Source organism: Taeniopygia guttata, chromosome 4 (genome assembly GCF_048771995.1).
Source record: "Taeniopygia guttata chromosome 4, bTaeGut7.mat, whole genome shotgun sequence".
NCBI lineage: Eukaryota > Metazoa > Chordata > Aves > Passeriformes > Estrildidae > Taeniopygia > Taeniopygia guttata.
In genome coordinates, this window is record NC_133028.1 from 20,104,928 (window position 1) to 20,122,963 (window position 18,036).

General features: G+C 32.8%; 1 protein-coding gene across 7 annotated transcripts in view; it reads left to right on the top strand.

Annotated features, from left to right (window-relative positions):
• The window catches only part of PCDH7 (protocadherin 7), a 262,138-nt gene that overhangs the window by 119,353 nt on the left and 124,749 nt on the right, over positions 1 to 18,036 (top strand). For 2 of the 7 annotated variants that reach the window (XM_072928055.1, XM_072928056.1), the window contains one exon: positions 1,632 to 1,740. The exons of 1 other annotated variant lie outside the window; for it this stretch is intronic. In XM_072928055.1, the coding sequence (XP_072784156.1) occupies positions 1,632 to 1,740 (109 nt within the window). Of the gene's footprint in view, positions 1 to 1,631; positions 1,849 to 18,036 lie in introns of all 7 variants that reach the window. 4 more of the 7 variants (XM_072928051.1, XM_030270883.4, XM_072928053.1 and 1 more) reach the window with 2 other exon arrangements.

The window sequence follows — 18,036 nt, forward strand, 5'->3', positions numbered from 1 at the left end:
CTCTCCCAGCTCAGTTGATCCAAATGTGACTGCCAGAATAGTATGATATTCAGGAATAATCTATGGGATGTTCTAAGTGAATTCAAATCTTGGAGATTCACAGTTTGTGTCATTGGCCCACAACTATAATTGATGTATAGTTACAGATTACAGCATCTCATTGCATTAAGTTTTGGTCCATCAAACATTTACAGTAGAGTATTTCTGGTAACCCACCTGTTTAAACTTTTGATCTACTCATGCCAGGAAGGTTTAGCATCATATTTGTTGTCCAGCCTGTCTACCATCAACACTAAGTGCCTTGATATCTTCCAAATTTTGTACCCTCAAAAGAATTTTGTACCCTCAAAATGAAACTACCTCCACCTACCCCTCTACTTGTAAACCTGATGCGAACTTCTGTTCTTCAGGGCTTGTGTGAGTGGTTGCAGTTGCTGTTTTCTCCCTTCTGGCCTGCATATATATTTCCATCCTATAGTGACTATAGTTGCCATTGGGAGTGATGTATGCCTATGTCTCATTTTAACATAGGGCTTAAAACACATCTGAAGCAAAAAATGATAGCACTGTCAGACACCCCATTTTAAACACAGGAAAATTTCTGTGGTGTCTTATAAAATGAATCTATTGGTGTTTTTTTCAGAAGGTGCTTTCTAGAACAGCAGACATTTTCCACATTTCTCTAAATGTATCATTAAATTATTTTAAATGTATCACTGCTGCTTGAGTGTAGTTTAAATCCTAAGAGAGTCTCCTAACTTCTCACTGAAAATCCTGCATGCCCTCAGCATCCTCTGAAATGTGAAGGATTGACTCTTCCATTTCCTGGGATTCTCATTGGTGCCAGGGTTCAGCATGTAGGCTTCCAGAGCAACAGTAATATCTGTCATTTTGAATGAATACAAATCTCTAACAATCCATGTTTGTACAGTCCCAGTGGAAGCATGTTGTGTCAGCTGTGCTTGCGGTACTTTAAAGGCTTTATTAAGTCAGCTGGCAACACACCCTGTCTCCAGGCACTGGCTTTTATGGCAAAGGACCTAAGAGACTTTTTTCAAAGGACCTAAAAGACTTTTTTGTCCCTTTCCTTTTTTTTTTTTTTTTTTTTGCTTTTCCCCCCATCCTCCTTTCCCATGTTAACTAGCTGTCAGAAACACAGGTAGTGATTTTATAGAAATCTTAGGGGTGTGTTGCTATGTTCATAATACACACAATGTAGTTATGTAGTTTACAGATGAGCACTTTTACCCACCCACCCAACCTTACACATACATGTGCACGCACTGTCAAGTACCTTTATGCAGTCTGATATTAACTTATTATCACTGATTGATAGAGAAGCTGTACAAAATTTATAAATAATTATAACCAGCTTTCTTAGCCCCTGTAGCCATTCGAAAGGAGGCTATGATAAAGTGTGTGAAGGTTCTGACCACATCTTACAGTAAAATTCCATGCATACTCTATCCAGTGGCCTTTAATGTAAGAATTGTACTTTCTGTTTGCTTTAATGTAGACAAAATTGTTTAATTGGTAAATGTTAAAATATTAGTTTGCTTAAGTCATGTTTTGAGAATCAGTTGTTCAAAGACTGAACTTTGCAGTGACATTCAGAATCTTTTCTCTTGCAGCCGTTTCGTAGAGTGACGTTTTCTGTTGTGAGTCAGCCTCAGGACCCGCATCAAGGGTCATTGCAGAGTTGCTATGACAGCGGTCTGGAGGAGTCAGAAACACCAAGCAGTAAGAGTTCATCAGGGCCAAGACTGGGTGCCCTTCCACTCCCAGAGGACAACTACGAAAGGACTACGCCGGATGGCAGTGTTGGTGAGGCAGAGCATATGGAAAATGGTAGGGGCAAACACAACATTCACACACATAATCTCACTAGCAAGTGATACTAAGTAGACTTTTGAAAGGTCAGTCCAAAACCATAAATAAATATGTTAAATAATTAATATTGTAATTATTTGATTTTAAAGTTTGTTAAAATGCAGGTATACAAAATAATGGAACATAACAACACTAATTAAAACAGCTTTTATTTTTACATTACTTAAAATCTATGCTGCAGAAGCGGTTAAAACACTGAAAAAAATATCAGTAGAGGTCTGGGGAAATGGTAATTGAATAAAATTCTATACTTTTCATGAATAAAATTATATACTTTTCATTTTAGATAAAATACCATAAAGGACATCTATAGCCTCACTTCCTTCCATTTTTGACTCAAAACCTACTGAGGAAATTTCCCAGAATGCAATATATACAGCATCAGGAAAAGAAAATAGTATTTTAAAACCCCACTGTAGAGAATTCTCTTTTCCCCAAAAACATTGTAGAGATTATTTTCAAAATAAAACACAGTGTCAAGTCCATTCTTCATTATTCAGACTAGAAGAATATTACTTTCCTTTTCTTCACATTTTATATTGGACAGTACTTTTACAACATTTCATTTAAATTCAGGGTCCATTTATGTAGAAGGGGAAAATGTTAAATAGTTATTTATTTCATAGTAACTCTCCTATTATTAAAAAGAAAAAAATGTTAATATAAGTCTCAGGTTAGGTTGTTTTTCTTTTTATTTAAAACTATTCAGGATTAAAAAACAAAAAAAGACATATTCATTTTAAAATGCATTTTATAAAATGCAAATATTTCACTGTTCTCCACGTTTTGGCCTTTATCTAAAGTTTTATGAAGTCAGAGACTGACTTCATTTTATTTTCATTTTCCCATAAGCAACAAAAAAAATCAATACATGTCAAAATGTACAGATTTTTGATAACTAAAGAAATAATGGGTTTTCTAATTTAATTGTAATAGGTGGGTACAAGAAGGGTGGTGTATTTTTTTATAGAATGAATTAATAAGTTTGGCTAAGTGCATGTTAGTTTTTCAGAGATTGCAATACTGAATAACTGTTCTTGGGGTTTTGTCTTGTCTGAGATAGACATGTCAACCCATTAAAACAATGTTATTTTTCATGATAAGATGTTTCCAAATCTGGTGTGTAATGCTGAAGAATGGCTACAGCAGTCTACATATGCTTGAAGTGTATATCCCAATAGCAAAAAAAATTAATTTACTAAAAAGGAAGACAGTATTATCCATCTAAAGTTACATTAGGTTATGTGTGCTTATACATTTGCATTTATATATTTTCCTTGGTTGTTTATATGAATATATTTGTTTACATTTCATTTTTCTGGGGATGTGGTAGGGGGAAAAAGTGATAATGGTATTACTGGAAAAAATGTCAGAAAAAAAGCTTGTAGAGTTTGTACCTAAATTGGGCCGATAATTTTATTGTGTGTTTTGTAGTGAGATTTTGTTCTTAGAATGATAAAATTAAACAACTCATCAATTCCCTTGGACATCCAGCAATATAGAGAATTTGTAGACATGTAATTTTGAATTCGGGAAGTATTTGAACATAGGATATGCATGATCAGGCTGGAGAAACTGTAGAATTAGAAATTAATATAATTTTTAATGTATTTGGTAGCCAATGAAAAAGAAAATCACACTAACTGAAGTGCAATTGAAAAAAAAAAGTGCTCGAGCAGTGTCATTAGTTAAAGCAAAATAGTTTAAATTCTCATATGGATGCAAAAACTGGAATTGCATTCTAATAACTAAAATATTTTAGATGCTTCTTTTTTTGAAAATAGTTTATTTTATATTTAATAGGTTGAAATTTTTGGATTTGGTTTTGAAAATAGTATTCTAAAATGAATAGCTAGAAACATAGAGGTAGATAAATACATTAGTTCATGGTGAATGCACAAAAAGTCTCCAGTAAAAAAATTTTGTATGGCAAGACATGCATAGAATCAGGATTTCCTCCTCCTTTATAAAACCTTGAACAGACACCTTTAAAAGGTGGGTGATATTGTGGTGAAAATTATACTGTACAGATTTCTGGATTTTGCTGTCACGTTTTAAAGACAAGATTCAACAGTGGCATTTCATCTACCTCCAGAAATTTCTGTTAATAATAATCTATACATAATGATGGATCAGGATGGAATGTACTTTTGTTCCTTCATATATGTATTACCTGACATTTGAGTGAGAATTTTCTGTCATAAGATTCTTAAAACCACTTGCATTTTAACTATTGATTTGTTGAAATTCTGATAATGTAGTCTTCAATATTAATGAATCATTCTGACAGAAATAGAATTGAAATTGAAGTCTGTCAAGTGTTCATTTGTCACATTTAATTGGAATCTAGGTAATCTGCAGTATTTGGCTAGGTTAGGATTTAATCATGATTTATACTGGATTTTTATGAAGATCTTTCATGAAAACTGCATTTTGGAAATTATCTTGGTTTTTAATTTTTACTTCAAATATTTACCATTTAATTTTGGTTGGTGTGAAACAATGCAGTTATAATTAATTTCTTTGGATTTCCTTTCATTTTAGAATATGAAATAATAATCTTCAGCACAGTACATGAAAACTTCCAATATGTTTCCTTCTTTTTTTTTTTTTTTTTTTCAAGCCTAGATGACTAAGGAAAACAAGTAATCTTTACAGTTAAGGCAAATTTAAAAGATTCAGTTTACAGGCAGAGTATATAGGAAACACAACTCTTTCTGTTTGCTCTTAAGAGTTTCTTTACGTTTTCTCAGTTGAGAATAAAACACTGGAAAAGTGGAAAAAATGGATAAGGGGGTTGATTTTCTTAGAATATGGTGAACATTGCCCACCAGCCTACATGACTGTCAGATGTAGATTGAAGTTTTATTCTGCTGATTAGCTGTGGTGTCAGATGTGGGAGAAAAAAAAAAAAGAAAAAAAATGTTAGCAGATTGACTGTGAAAATTCAGTAGGCAAAGATCTTTTTAATTAGTAAAAGCTGCACAACCAAAAGTAACTTCTGAGTTAATTTATCCCCTGCCCTTGGAGCTTTCCTTGCAAAGAAATTCTGCTGATATGTGCAGCCTTCTCTGATTTTACTGTTAAAATGGTACTGTCTCAATGTAAATTGCACAATAATTTTCTGAAGAACATTTCCATTACATTCATATTTGTATATCAAGGGCAAATACATTACCATGGTAAATTAGTTTCCTGGTCTTTTGTCATAACTTTCTAGTTCTGACCATGCCTAATACAACTCAGAAGAAAATTCTGAAAAAACTCTGTGACAGAAACTTCCAGAATTACTTCTCTTCCTGACCCCAACAGTTAATAGTCAGCATGTGATTTTCTAAATAATAATAATAATAGTACTAAAAACTCACTAATTTACCACAAGACAAATTACTGGTCGGAAGAATGTCTTTCAACAGTGAAATCCTCTGAAGGCTAAAAAAATTGTTTTGTGTTTGCTTTTTTTAACTCTTATTTAACTGTTTTAGTGACTATTCCTTTTTCTCCTGTTATGAGAAAGAGCATGGAAGTATTCAATTTTAATTTTTAAATACTATGGATTGTTATTTTTCCTTATAGTTTGCCTTTCCTCTGAATTATAAATCTTCCTAGAAGAAGGTTATAAATCTTCTTCTAGCAAAGGTAGGGATAGCTGGATATGTATCCTCAAAACCTGAAGAATGGACAAGACAGCCTTTTCATACTAATTCCTATGTTATTACAGATATGATCTTTAAACAGAGCTTTCATTGTTCTGTTTCATTTCCCTTCACCTGGTTCTATTAGGTCTCTCTCATGTTTCTTGCAGCTCTCAGAAATATTTCATTATATTCCTTCTCCCTACCCCTTGATTTCTGCACACATACAGTTTATTTATGCATGTAGTGGCCTAATCAGTTTCATTTTTTGTTTCATTTAGCTAGAGGACCTACAGTGGTGAAACTGCAGCAGTGCAGGTTATGGCTTGTATGATCTTCCCTCGAGATTTAGTTCCATGCAATCCTAATTAAACTGTATGCCACACCTGAGATCTCTGCCTTAAAACTAGCTCAGGTACTTCTACACGAACATGTCTTTGATCTGCAGCACAGAATGTTAGGTTAGCCCATGTTTCAATATCAAATAGGGTTGGAGAAGAGCAGTCATCTCTGTGAAAGAAGGAAAATAAAGGAATGGTTTACAGATTCCATTTTTGCAGGGGGAAATGGAGTAAAGAAAGATTAAGTGACATGTCTGAAGTCACAGATAAAGTAAGAAGCAGAGCTTAAAAAGGAGCTTAGAATTTTTGTGATTCAGTTACTTTACTCCCACAAAGAAATCAGTAGATAAATTACTCTCTGACTGACACATGAAATAAAAGCCAGGGAAGAGAAGTGCATTACCTTGGTTCACATAGTCTGATAATATGCTCTGTTTTCAATTACAATTTCAGATTTAGACTGCAAGAGTCAAAGTTCCACCATCAGTATAAAGAAGGGGTTCATAATATATGAAAGGATGGCTTGAAAATGTGAAGTGAATTTTGACAATTAATAAATGTAATTAGTTTTATCTATAAGAGCATTCTCTCACATTTGCTTGTGAAATAGTCTTAATCTCTTCTCAGACCAAAGTGTGAAGAAAAGAATACATTAATTTAGAAAACCTGTGTTTACAGAATCTATTTTCCTTTATTTTTAGTAGTGCAAATAACACAGCTTAATGTTCTTGAAGAATTAACTCTCCTTATTGTATAATGACAAAATAATACTCATTGACTTATTCCAGAGAATGACTGCATTTTTGCAGTTCCTATTATTTCAAATGTTCTTTCCCCTTGAATTCAGATCCTAAAATTGCATGAGAATAATTTTGTTTTAAAACTGTGTCCTGAAAATGTTGATTTAAGTAGTCCATCTCAGAGGCTGAGTCAGTAAAGGTTTTCAATGTAATGGTTATGCAGTAACAATGCTTTTTTTGTTTGGTTAGTTTCTTTTTATTCTGTCATCTCTGCTACCTCTACTTTTTCTTAAATATCACTCTGCATGCATGAACCCAAAATACAAGAAAGTGCTGCAAAAATTATTATATAATACAAATACATAAGAATTCTTACCCTTGTTTCTGATGAATCTTAACCTATAATTAGGCACATGACGAATTTTGGATTTTGTAACACTAGCAACATACATGGGTAATGTGTTGGAACACATACATATTCAGTGATGAATTATATCTTGAACCAGTTTTTTTTGAGAATACAGCATTCTGATAAGATCTGTGGAAAGGCATTTCACAAGAGAGAAAAAAAGCCTAGCTTGTAAGGCAGAAGACAAACTGCAGGAATCCCTGACACACTAGTGCAGTCTTACGTAAGGCAGGGAACCTGTCTGGGAAGAATATTGGCTGCTTTTCTCCTTGATTGATTTTTTTTTCATTTCTAATCTTTTACTGTGTTCCTTTAGGTCATCTTACCCATCCCAGTATGTATGTCTGTGAACTTTTTCAACAGAGGAATAAGTTTTATAATCTAGATGCACATTAATACTTTAAGTTTCAAAACTATATTGTGTGTGTTCTTTAAGAATTGTATTTTGAAGTGTTATGTATATGTACTTGTAATAGAAATGAGCGAAATATATTTTGTGGCAAATTCCTTGTGCTGATAGATATTTTTATATATTAGCTATTCTATGTTTACATTGTACTTCACATGCACTGTGCAAAGTAAAGTCCAAAATATACATCAAACATGATCAGAAATGGCTCTCATTGAAGACAACAGAATAGCATTTTTTTATACCTTCTCTATTTTCCTTGACTGTCCAGACAAATATCAACAACTTCTCTGTTCTGTTCATGAAGAGTTCCTGAGTTTGCTGTGAATGGTTTTCTGCTTGTACAGAATTTTAACTGCTCAGAGAACATATGCTTCGATCTGCTGGAATCAAAGAAGAAATGCATATTTCTGTATTGGAAATCCACCCCCACACATTGGTAGCAAAGCAAATTATTCAGCACTTCTCTGATTTTCTGAATAGAATTGTATGTCTCTTCCTGTTCTCTCTGTTGCTTTCCCATTGTATTTGTTCTAGCTCCTTTTGTGCTGAAGAGTGAATAGCATATGCCTCTTTTCTGAAAAAATCATATTATAGGATTTCTGCCTCCACTCCTGATTTCAGTATCCTGCTCTTAAAAAGAAAATACACAGAGCAATGACTGTTCACCACTGTTAAAAATAGCCTATTGATAGCAGATAACTTGAAATGCCATGCACTAAAACTTTGATTTCTTTTATTACCCTTTAAAAAAGGAACTCCATGTTTATATTTAATCAGTTTTTAACCAATAATTTAAAGTGGAGGAAGACTTTGGATTTTTAAAGAACTACACCAGCAGTTATATCTGTTTGGATGAAGCAGTGAGGGAAGGGTTTGTATGTGCATGTGGGTGTGCACACTTGTACACATCTCAGTGAGTCAGTTCTCACTGCAAATACTCATGAGATCTAGACAGTTGCAGTTATATAACCTGCCTCATCTATGAATTTCAAATCAATTCACTGAGGTGGATATGAACGAACATACTAAACTGACAAGTGGAAAACTAAATGATCAGAAAGTAAAGCAGTATGTCCACTGTCATGCTGTGAATTGATCCAAACATTGTGCACCCCTCAAAAAGTAATAATTTGAACATCAGCTTCCAGTTTGATGAAGGTTTTGCAACTGACTTAGTAAAGTTAGGCTTTTGTCCAAGTCTTCCGTGCCAGCTGCTAGCTCAGGCAGCCTCCCACTGATGCAGATTGCAGAACTCCCTTTGAAACTGTCGCAGTCCTCAATGTAGATGGAAGGCAAAATGCATTCCAAAATTTACAGACTCAAGGAAGAACAGACATCTGGTTTATGAATGGAATATTTAGCAACCTTTGCATCCAAGGCAGGCTCTTTCCTGAAAATAATCTAATGCAAAGATTCAACGGAAATTTATTTTTCCTCTGTTCCAATCAGTCCTTTCAACATACTGTACTTCCTAGTTGGCTTTATTTAATCACAGATTCTTCCGTTTTCTGGACAACATTAGATCTTTCTATCCCTTCAAATCTTCAAGTATAATGAAGATCCAAAACATAGGCGTATTTTGTCTTAATTTCAGCAAAAGATAAGTTTTTTTTTATTTTTGTAAAATCTAGGTAATGTATAGGGTCAGACCAAAGATTGTTTGGTGGCCAAAATAACGTGCCCAGGGAAAATTATAGCAGGACAAATAAACTGATTTGTTTTCCAAGCAGACTTCTATACATCAACAGCTGGGAATTCTGATTCCCTGAGCCACATAATGTGCATTTAGTAATCTTTATGGATTTACATATTCAAATTTGTCCAGTTTCCATTGCATGCAACTATTATTATATCTTTTTTCCAATGAGGGTTTTGAAAGTAATTGTGTATCCCATTATTCTTGGATTGGACAAAGGAAAACTAAGCATCCTAGTCTGTAAAGGACCAGCACATAGGAATTTTTTAATGAGAATATGTTTATTTGTACCCATACTAAAATTTGCTGTTGTATAAGAAGTTTATTCATTTATCATTTCAAAAGTTTTAAACACTAAAAATTGAAGGCAAGTGAGTATATCTCTTATGTATTTTAGCAAACATAAATGCAAGTTTAGTATGCCAAAATCTACAGAGAGGTATTTAAAGGAATTAGAAGTTCCTGTATGATATGTGTCATCTGTACTTCTGAAAATTCTATTTTATATTTATATTTTATAACTGATTTTCAGAGCAATGGAACAATTTCTATGATGACAAGAGGATTTAAATGCAAGCATATTATGAATTCAGACATTTAAATTTTTCTGAATATTACTGTGGTATCACCTATATTGCCTTTTTTGCCTCAGAAGCAACACAGCATTTGATGTGAATGCCAACTCAAATGTCTTGAATAAGTAAAAAAAATAAATCATTGCATATGCTAGAACAAGACATACATTAGAATTTTTAAGAAATAGCTTCAATTTATTAGTACAGTAACTTAATATTTCAGGGCTTCTTGACTTGTTTTGGGTAAGGAACAACAATAACCACAAAACCCCCACTACCAAAAAACCAAAGGTTTTATGCTTCAACACAATTTTTGTGAACAGATTAATTTCTTACATAATAAATGCAAAAGTCAGCATTTATTATGTAAGAAAATGTATTCTAGCAATCAGTGTTTTATAAGATGCTTTTTTGTTTTTTTCTTTAGACTAGAGTAATAAATTCTACCAATATTAATTGCAAATCCTTTATTGTAGATCAATTGTCATTCATGTTTAAAGAAGATGTCAATTCTTATACAGCTTTTTAGAAAGAAAAAAAATCATCTCATACTAAATAAATAAAAAAAAAGATTTTGATGGATTATTCAAATCTGTACTTTTTTCTAACATGTAAAATAGGAAATTAACACATAAAGGTAAATTTCTGTTTGGATAATAGAAAATGTAAAATGTAAAGGCACTGAAGGAAGATCAGTATTGATAATCTATATTGATTTTTGTGTGCTTTCTTGCTATCAAGTGTACCCATATGAGCTTCCCCAACTTGCTTGCTTTAACCTGTTTTTTGCTATATCTAAGAAACAAATCAACCCTGAAGATCCCTACAGGGGCACTTGCTCTTTTCCTAAGCAATCTGCATTATTTCATCACAAAGGGAAAAACAATCAAAGTGTATCACATCTAAAACTGCCTGTATACAAGACATAGGACTATCTTCGACCAAAATGTTAGTTTTCTCCCATTATGGTTTTATGGCAGATTTATTTTCTGGATCCAAGGATTTTTCTGTCTTTTTCTGAAATTGTAATAGTGCTATAAAGACCAATGCTGTCCATAGAGATGATTCTGGGAAAAGGTTCTTTAAATTAAATCTCATTAATTCAAAGAGTGGGTGATATTTGTGCCCTGCTGTCCTACTGTCTTTAAAGTACTTCAGCTGCACAGTCAGTGGTTTTCTTATGTAGTTGTCCTGCTCAAATTAATTCATATTTTCTTTGAAGAGGAGAATTTGTCCCTTTTTGGGGCAGTGCAATTATATTCACATCATCATGAGATAGTAAAGTAATGCTATCAGTGGAATATGATATTGCAAACTTTTATTACAAAGAGAAGGCAAAGAGAGTTGTTGTAATTTTACCTTCTACTGTTGTTAGTCAATAACAGAAACTTCTATTCTCTGAGTGGAGAATAGAAACCCATTAGTTTTTTTAAAATAAAGTATTTGAGAGATAAGCTTATATAGGCATGATATGTTATTTTATTAATATCTCTCAATGTCTAATTCTATTAACAGGGGCCATCATTCCCTGCTACTGAATAGGAAAATCTATGCCAACATTCTTTTCATATTCTGCTATGTATTGCAATACTAATATGGGGATTATTGTAATATATCAGTAGAATTGACAGCTCTGGATATGTGCTTGTTCTAGCTATCTCCTACACAGACATTATTCAAGCATGTGAGAGAGTAATAAAATAGTTAACTTTTTTTTTCTAACTTTCTGATGGTTTCTAGGGCTAAGGGGGTTAAATGGACAAAAGAGGAGTAATCATGAGTAACATTATCATGTATGTTGATTTATAAATATAAGAAATCTAAGTATTTTAGTTGTGTTTGAAGATGTCACATTCAATGACCCACAGCATAACTAATATATTGTATTTAATGGAGTTTCACTACTCAGTTAAATTATTTTTTGTGAAAAAAAAAAGGGTGAGCAAAGGTAGCTAAAATGAGACCTGCTTAATTATATGTACAGAAAGTTTTCATTCTTATTGAAAGCTTTCATGATGAGAGAAATTTTGTAACAACATATGAAGAATGTAAGAAAAAATTTAAATAATCTCAGAGAACTAAAAAATGATGACTGTTTATTTGACAATATGCAAGGAACCTGCACAGTATGACTCAAGAGTCATGGAATCTGCCTGGATGGCTCACATCCTTCCTGAACCCTCTTTTCAACGTGGTGTTGTACACAAGTACAGCAGAGAGGCAGAGGAGAGAAGCAGCATGGACTTTGATTCTGCTTTTAGCATGCTCCAGATAGCCCTCTCATATTTTAGCATGAGCTATCAACATTTAGCATGTAGCAATTAACATTGGCCTGAGAAAAGCTGTAAGAAGATCAGGATTTAATAATTTTGACACTATATTGTATCTTCCTTTTCTTGGAAGCAATTCTAAAATAATATATTCTGACATAGTTCTCTGCTTGGATGACACTAAGGATGAAGGGTAAAGGGTGATAGGAAAAAAATCAAATTTAAGTTACACCAAAATGTCTTTATGTCTTTTTTATTCAATATAAAAAAGTGTGCAAGGGGCAATAATAGAATTGATTTTCCCCACATATTGTTTCCTCCTATACTGGAAGTGGTCATATCTGCAGAATTAAACTTTAAGCAATAACAGTGTCATAAGAAGCTTGCTCACTGAGAATGGTGAAACAAAATAGTTGTGAGAGTCAAAGAGAGAGTCAAATACAGCCTAGATTTTATAAATGACAATCCAGAGGACAGGCTCTATACTGCCACGGCACACTGTTTCTAACAAAGGATGTTGCTTAGAGGCATAGCTCATTGCCAGGAGCATAGATATGGAAACATGAGACACAGTCAGATCTAATCTCACAAATAGTAATGGGAAAATGCAGAAAAACCCAAGATGCCCCCAAAGGTTTAGATAAGTGAATATTTCTCTCTTGCTTTTCTCTTCAAAAGGAAACAATTGCCTTTAGCATTTAGCAGGTAGAGTCCCACTTGCTGTTGTTCATGCTATGAATTTTAAGGGGAAAAACTTTTCCAAAACATAAAGAAAGACATTATCCTGAAGTTTCTTGACAAATGTTAGCAAGCATGTTATGTTAGTTGAGGAACTTAAGCAACTTATAAAACTATATTATTCTCTACTACCTCTCCTCTCTGTTTAGTACTCTTGTATTTTCTGTCACATGTAATGGACATTTAGAAGGTTCTTCTCAGAAGGGCCTGAGCAAATAAACTGTACTGACAAGACAAATTTGTTTATTACTGTGAAGATAAATAGTAAAAGAATTGAATCAAGTTCAGTTCAGTAGTGATAGAAAGTCATTACTCTCAGGTGGCAGTTAACTGGCTTGTATAAAATGAGTTAGCACTTCGAGAATATTGCCTACTGGAGCGATGTTTGAGCCCCCACAAGCATTAACTAGCATCCTGTTGAGACTGTCAGCTCAGGAAAGAGGAGAGCAAAGAACAACTAAGGTAAAAGAATCTGATACAAAGTCCATGTCTCATGGGCAGAGTGTTCTTTCTACTCACAACCTGGAACTTCCTATCAGCATTAGGTGTATGTGGAAAGAGGAAATCCACATAGGGCTGAACTTCAGCAGTGAATTAAAATAGTTTCGCACATAATTGTAGTGAAAGACACTAGTCATTGCCTAAGCTTCAAAGCAGAATTCATTCTTATATTTCTTAGCACTTATATTAATCTAATTTTAAATGTTCTTACGTGAACAAGTTCAGATCACCCCAAAGTTTAGAATAATAAAATCTGAAATGCTTAGTGTTGCCTCCTGGAAGTAACGGTACTTTACAGTATTGGAACTCAGGAGTGCTTGTGCTCTATTAGCTGAAAATAACGTTAGTTGTTCTTCATCAAGAAAGGGTAAAACAAAGTTGAACAAAAAAAATATTTTTTCTACTTTCTAGATTTTCAACCAGTTCTGCTCTCCTGCCAAAAAAGTGATTTTTCCAAAATTTTACCACAATTATTCCCTATTTTCTCTCACAAATATTTCTTGAAACTCTCTCATTAAGTGAATTTTCTAGTTCCTTGATTATCTCTTCAAAAAATAACCCCATAATTTTCAACTGTAGAAATTCACGTATATGTTCATATAAGTGTATACAATACAGTTTCCAAACAGGTCTTGAAAGAACAATTTAATATGATGAAATTCCATTTAAAGTGCCTTTTAAAATGTCTGGGGTTTTTTTTCCTATGTTCACTGACAAAATATTGGACAGCAAAGGGTCTCTGTGTTATGCCTCATAATTTTGTGTCAAAATCTCAAAATGTCTTGAGAACTGACATTGTGGGACTTTCTTGCATCATCTTTTTTACTAGTAATTGCAAAGGGATTATCAATTTACAACAGTTAAATAATAGGCATTTAGACAGCTGAAACTGGAGTTATTCTTGTCTTTACATATCTCACACAGGACTAAAATTTCTTTAGCATGATGCTACAATGGCTGCTTCTTTTTGCAGAGGAACTACACTCCACTCCAAGGGATAAAATATTTGAGCATACAGTATTTCTGAGATACTGCTATAACAAAATAGATAAAACTTCATTCACATTACTATAACTGTGTAAAGAAGGGATTTACAACCATTATAAAAAGCTACATATATGTCCATACTTAAGGCCCTATATTTTGCAAATGCTTTTCCCTTAACTAATATTTTATACTGATATATCATGAAAACACTGCAGTAGTATCTGTTGAACCAGACAAGACATTATTTATGAGTTTCAAATGACAAGATTGTAACTAATGCTATCAGTAGGGATGTAGAATTGCAGCAAATATCTAAACCTGCTATATTTTATGCTTATTGGATTACAGACACTTTGGATCAAACACTGTATGCTTCAACACATTGTCTAAATCCTACAAGTCTCAAGATGCTCACATATATAATAGAATATTACTGTCAGAATTTATTGAAAGTCCCCATACGAAAAAGAGACACTAGATTGACCTCAAAGCAAAATATAAACATATATAAATTTCTGATAGTTTTTATTTACCTTCACATATTTTCATATCTCTATTCCCTATTTCTGTGCTTCATTCATAGTTCCTGAGTGCTGGATCTTTGTGTATAACTTTTTCATAACTTCCACAGATGTGACTTTACAAACCTAATAAGGTTGGGCAAGCTGGCACTTTGGGATGTGCTACAAGACACTCCCCTGGGAAGCAGAGAAGAAAAATATGTAGAAAGTTGAAATTATTAATGAAGATAATTATAATTACATTATTTTATTATAAAATAATGAAATATTTATACTGAAAAAGAATCTTGATATTTTTAAATTCAGTCTTATTTATGTATACAGTCAATTACTAAATAATGTGACATTTTCTCTTTTTAGCATTATATTAAATGCTGCTGACCTTAGTGAGAGTTCTGATATTTTGTGACATGAAATATATGGCAAAATATACAAATATATGTGCCTTTCAAGCCTCTGATCCATAAGATACTTATAAAACGATTTTCATGTAAAGCACATACAGAACTATTTATTTATCTCTCCCTCAATTTTCTAGTAGGTAAGAGTTTTCCTGAAAATTTTGGTGTATTCTTACTCTCTGAAATCTAAACCTGAACAGCCTTTGAAATCTTTGCATTTACTACTATAGCTAACTAGAGAGAACTATTTTTATCAGTTTATCAGATCTGTCTTGCAAAGACCCTTTCTTGGCTGAATGAGAAAATAAAACCAGAAATGCTTGTAAAACAGTAGGTTGAAATAATAGGTTTAAAAAAATAAAAAAGTTGGACAACTATTTATAAGTAAATAAAATGGCATCTATGTTCAAATATCAGTCATTAATCAGAAATTCAGGTAGCCAAATAGAAATCTTTGCAGGGGAAGCAGTTGCATCGTGCTGCATCAGCAAGAAATAAGCTGTTTCCACTCTTGAGTCCAGCTTAAGAATTCATTTCACAGCATGATTGGGAATAGATATTGGGAGCTGGAGTGTCTAGATTCTGCTTTCAGCTCTGCCACAACCATGATGAAAAAATAAAAAAGAATCTTTATGAAAAATGCAAAATACATTTCATAAAATGAATAGGAAGTTCTTTGTAAAGATCAGTGAGCTTCCTAAAGGGGAAGTTGCTGATAATTGCTAATTTCAAATTACTTCCAAGTTTTAGTTTGATTAAGTTCAACCTTTACTCCAACTATTCTCATCTTCTGAAAAACCTCTCTAAATTCATGGTGATTTGCAAGCACATAATTTGTCAACAAAGGGAGAAAAATATTAAAAGTGAAGAAAAAGGAACTATAGAGGTTTGATATGGACCAATACATTCATTTTCCTAAATAAATATTTTTCCTCAGAATTGAGAGAACTGTATTAAATAAGCTTTACATGAATATCCTGTTGATTTAAAAAAGCAATTGGCAATGGTTAATTCCAACAGAATTGGTCTGACCCTTTACAAGCCTTGCTGGTCTCTCCAGCTCCCACCAAGTTATTTGTTGTTAAAAAGTACATCAAAGATCTGGAGCAGGAGGGAAAAAGTTTACAGAGCTTCCACTACTTCAGCAACATTTCTGAAAGTCCTGTTCTTTTTTGACTGAAATTTCATGCAATGGAGTTGTTTCCAGAATTTGGAGAAATGTGTGTAATTTGGGTGCTTGGGTAAAAACACCTGTTGAGCCATAACTTACCTTTAGTGTCATATGTAGGAATACTATTGCTAACAATAAAGTGAAGGTTATTTTGCTGAATGTTTTAATATGCTTAAGGGTTAAGGAATAATTGCTGTTTTCTTACACATGAATAAATAGCTTAAATTGTAATTAAGACAATGTTAAACCATCCCTCTAGATATCCAAAAATATTTTAAAGCTTTTTAATAAAGTGGTGGACTATTCACTGATAATGTTGGAGTTAAAGCAAAAAGCAGTGCCTTTAGTGATGATATGTATTAGTGAAGATGCCTCTTTGTGCTTCACAGAACAGATTTAGCTTTCATTTTGGGTTTTTAATAAATTCAAAGATACTATATCTTCTGCACACCTTCCAGAAACACATTAACGAACATAGCTGTATCACTCAAGCTTTTATATTTGTCATAAGAAATAAAAAAACTTTTAGCAGATGATTATGTGACAACAGTATAACCACTAATGTGAGAATGGCTTCAACAAAAGTAACATTCCAACATTAATTATAATAAATGAGATTCTTTAGCTGGAGAGAATGAAAAGGGTATTTTATATTCTTGCTAGACTTATACTTAACTTCTTTCTACATTTTAAAGTGTTATAAATCTAGCATTTTGAATTTTTTTTTACATTTATTCAAAGGTTAAGTTCAGCTATCTAAAAATAGTTATAATCTAAAGTAGAAAAAATGCATTAAATATTTCCTTAATGCAGTTTTTAAAAAGAAAATGGACTTAAATTATTTCAAGCACATAAATACTTTCATGTACACTGCAAAGTTTTTCTATTCCATCTTTCTCTGAAATCAGAACAAATCTATTTTCCTTGAATGATAGTGCTCTATTTCCAGAAGATCATGCACACTTCTATCTTCTATGGTGTGTCTTTGCCATAAACCTATCATTATATAATTATTTATGGAAGTGCTTATCACAGCCCTGGTGACAGAATGACAACTGTCTTCATGAAGATGAAATCTCACTTATTTTTCCACGTTTTTATGTCTATAAAATGCTACTTTACAAGATTTTCTTATGCTCAAGGTGGTAGTTTTTAATCCTTCTGCAGTGGTAGGCCAAAAACAAACAAACAAACAAGACCCAAACAAACAAAAAACAAAACAGGAAACAATAACAAAAATTTATTTACCAGAAACCTGAACTAGTGAAGATATTGTAATCCTAAAGTTTTGTGGTATTTCTTTTAGATTTTTGTGCAGGGAGGGGGAGTTCAGGGGGTGTGGTGGGTTTGGAGTTGGGGGAGGACGTTTTGGGTTATTTTCCCTCAGGAAAGAAAGACTTACAGAAATTTTGTTTTAGTCAAAGATGATTGAAATAATTCTTTTATCTAGAACTGAATTCTATGTATGAAAAAAATTATTCCTCCTTCATATTTCAGGCAATAATAGCATACATCATATTTTTTCTTTAATAGCTTGCTTGAATATGCATAATTTTGAGGACTTAAGACTTTCCAATTATTTCCTTTTTTTCTCCTCTCTTATAGGGTTTTACTAATAATGTGGATTACTCTTTTGAGAAATGGCATAATCATTGGAGTTAGCTTTACATTATATAATTGCTTTTAATTTTTTTAATGATACATTAAAAAAAATTAAGAGTACATACCATTATTTGTAATACATCTTTT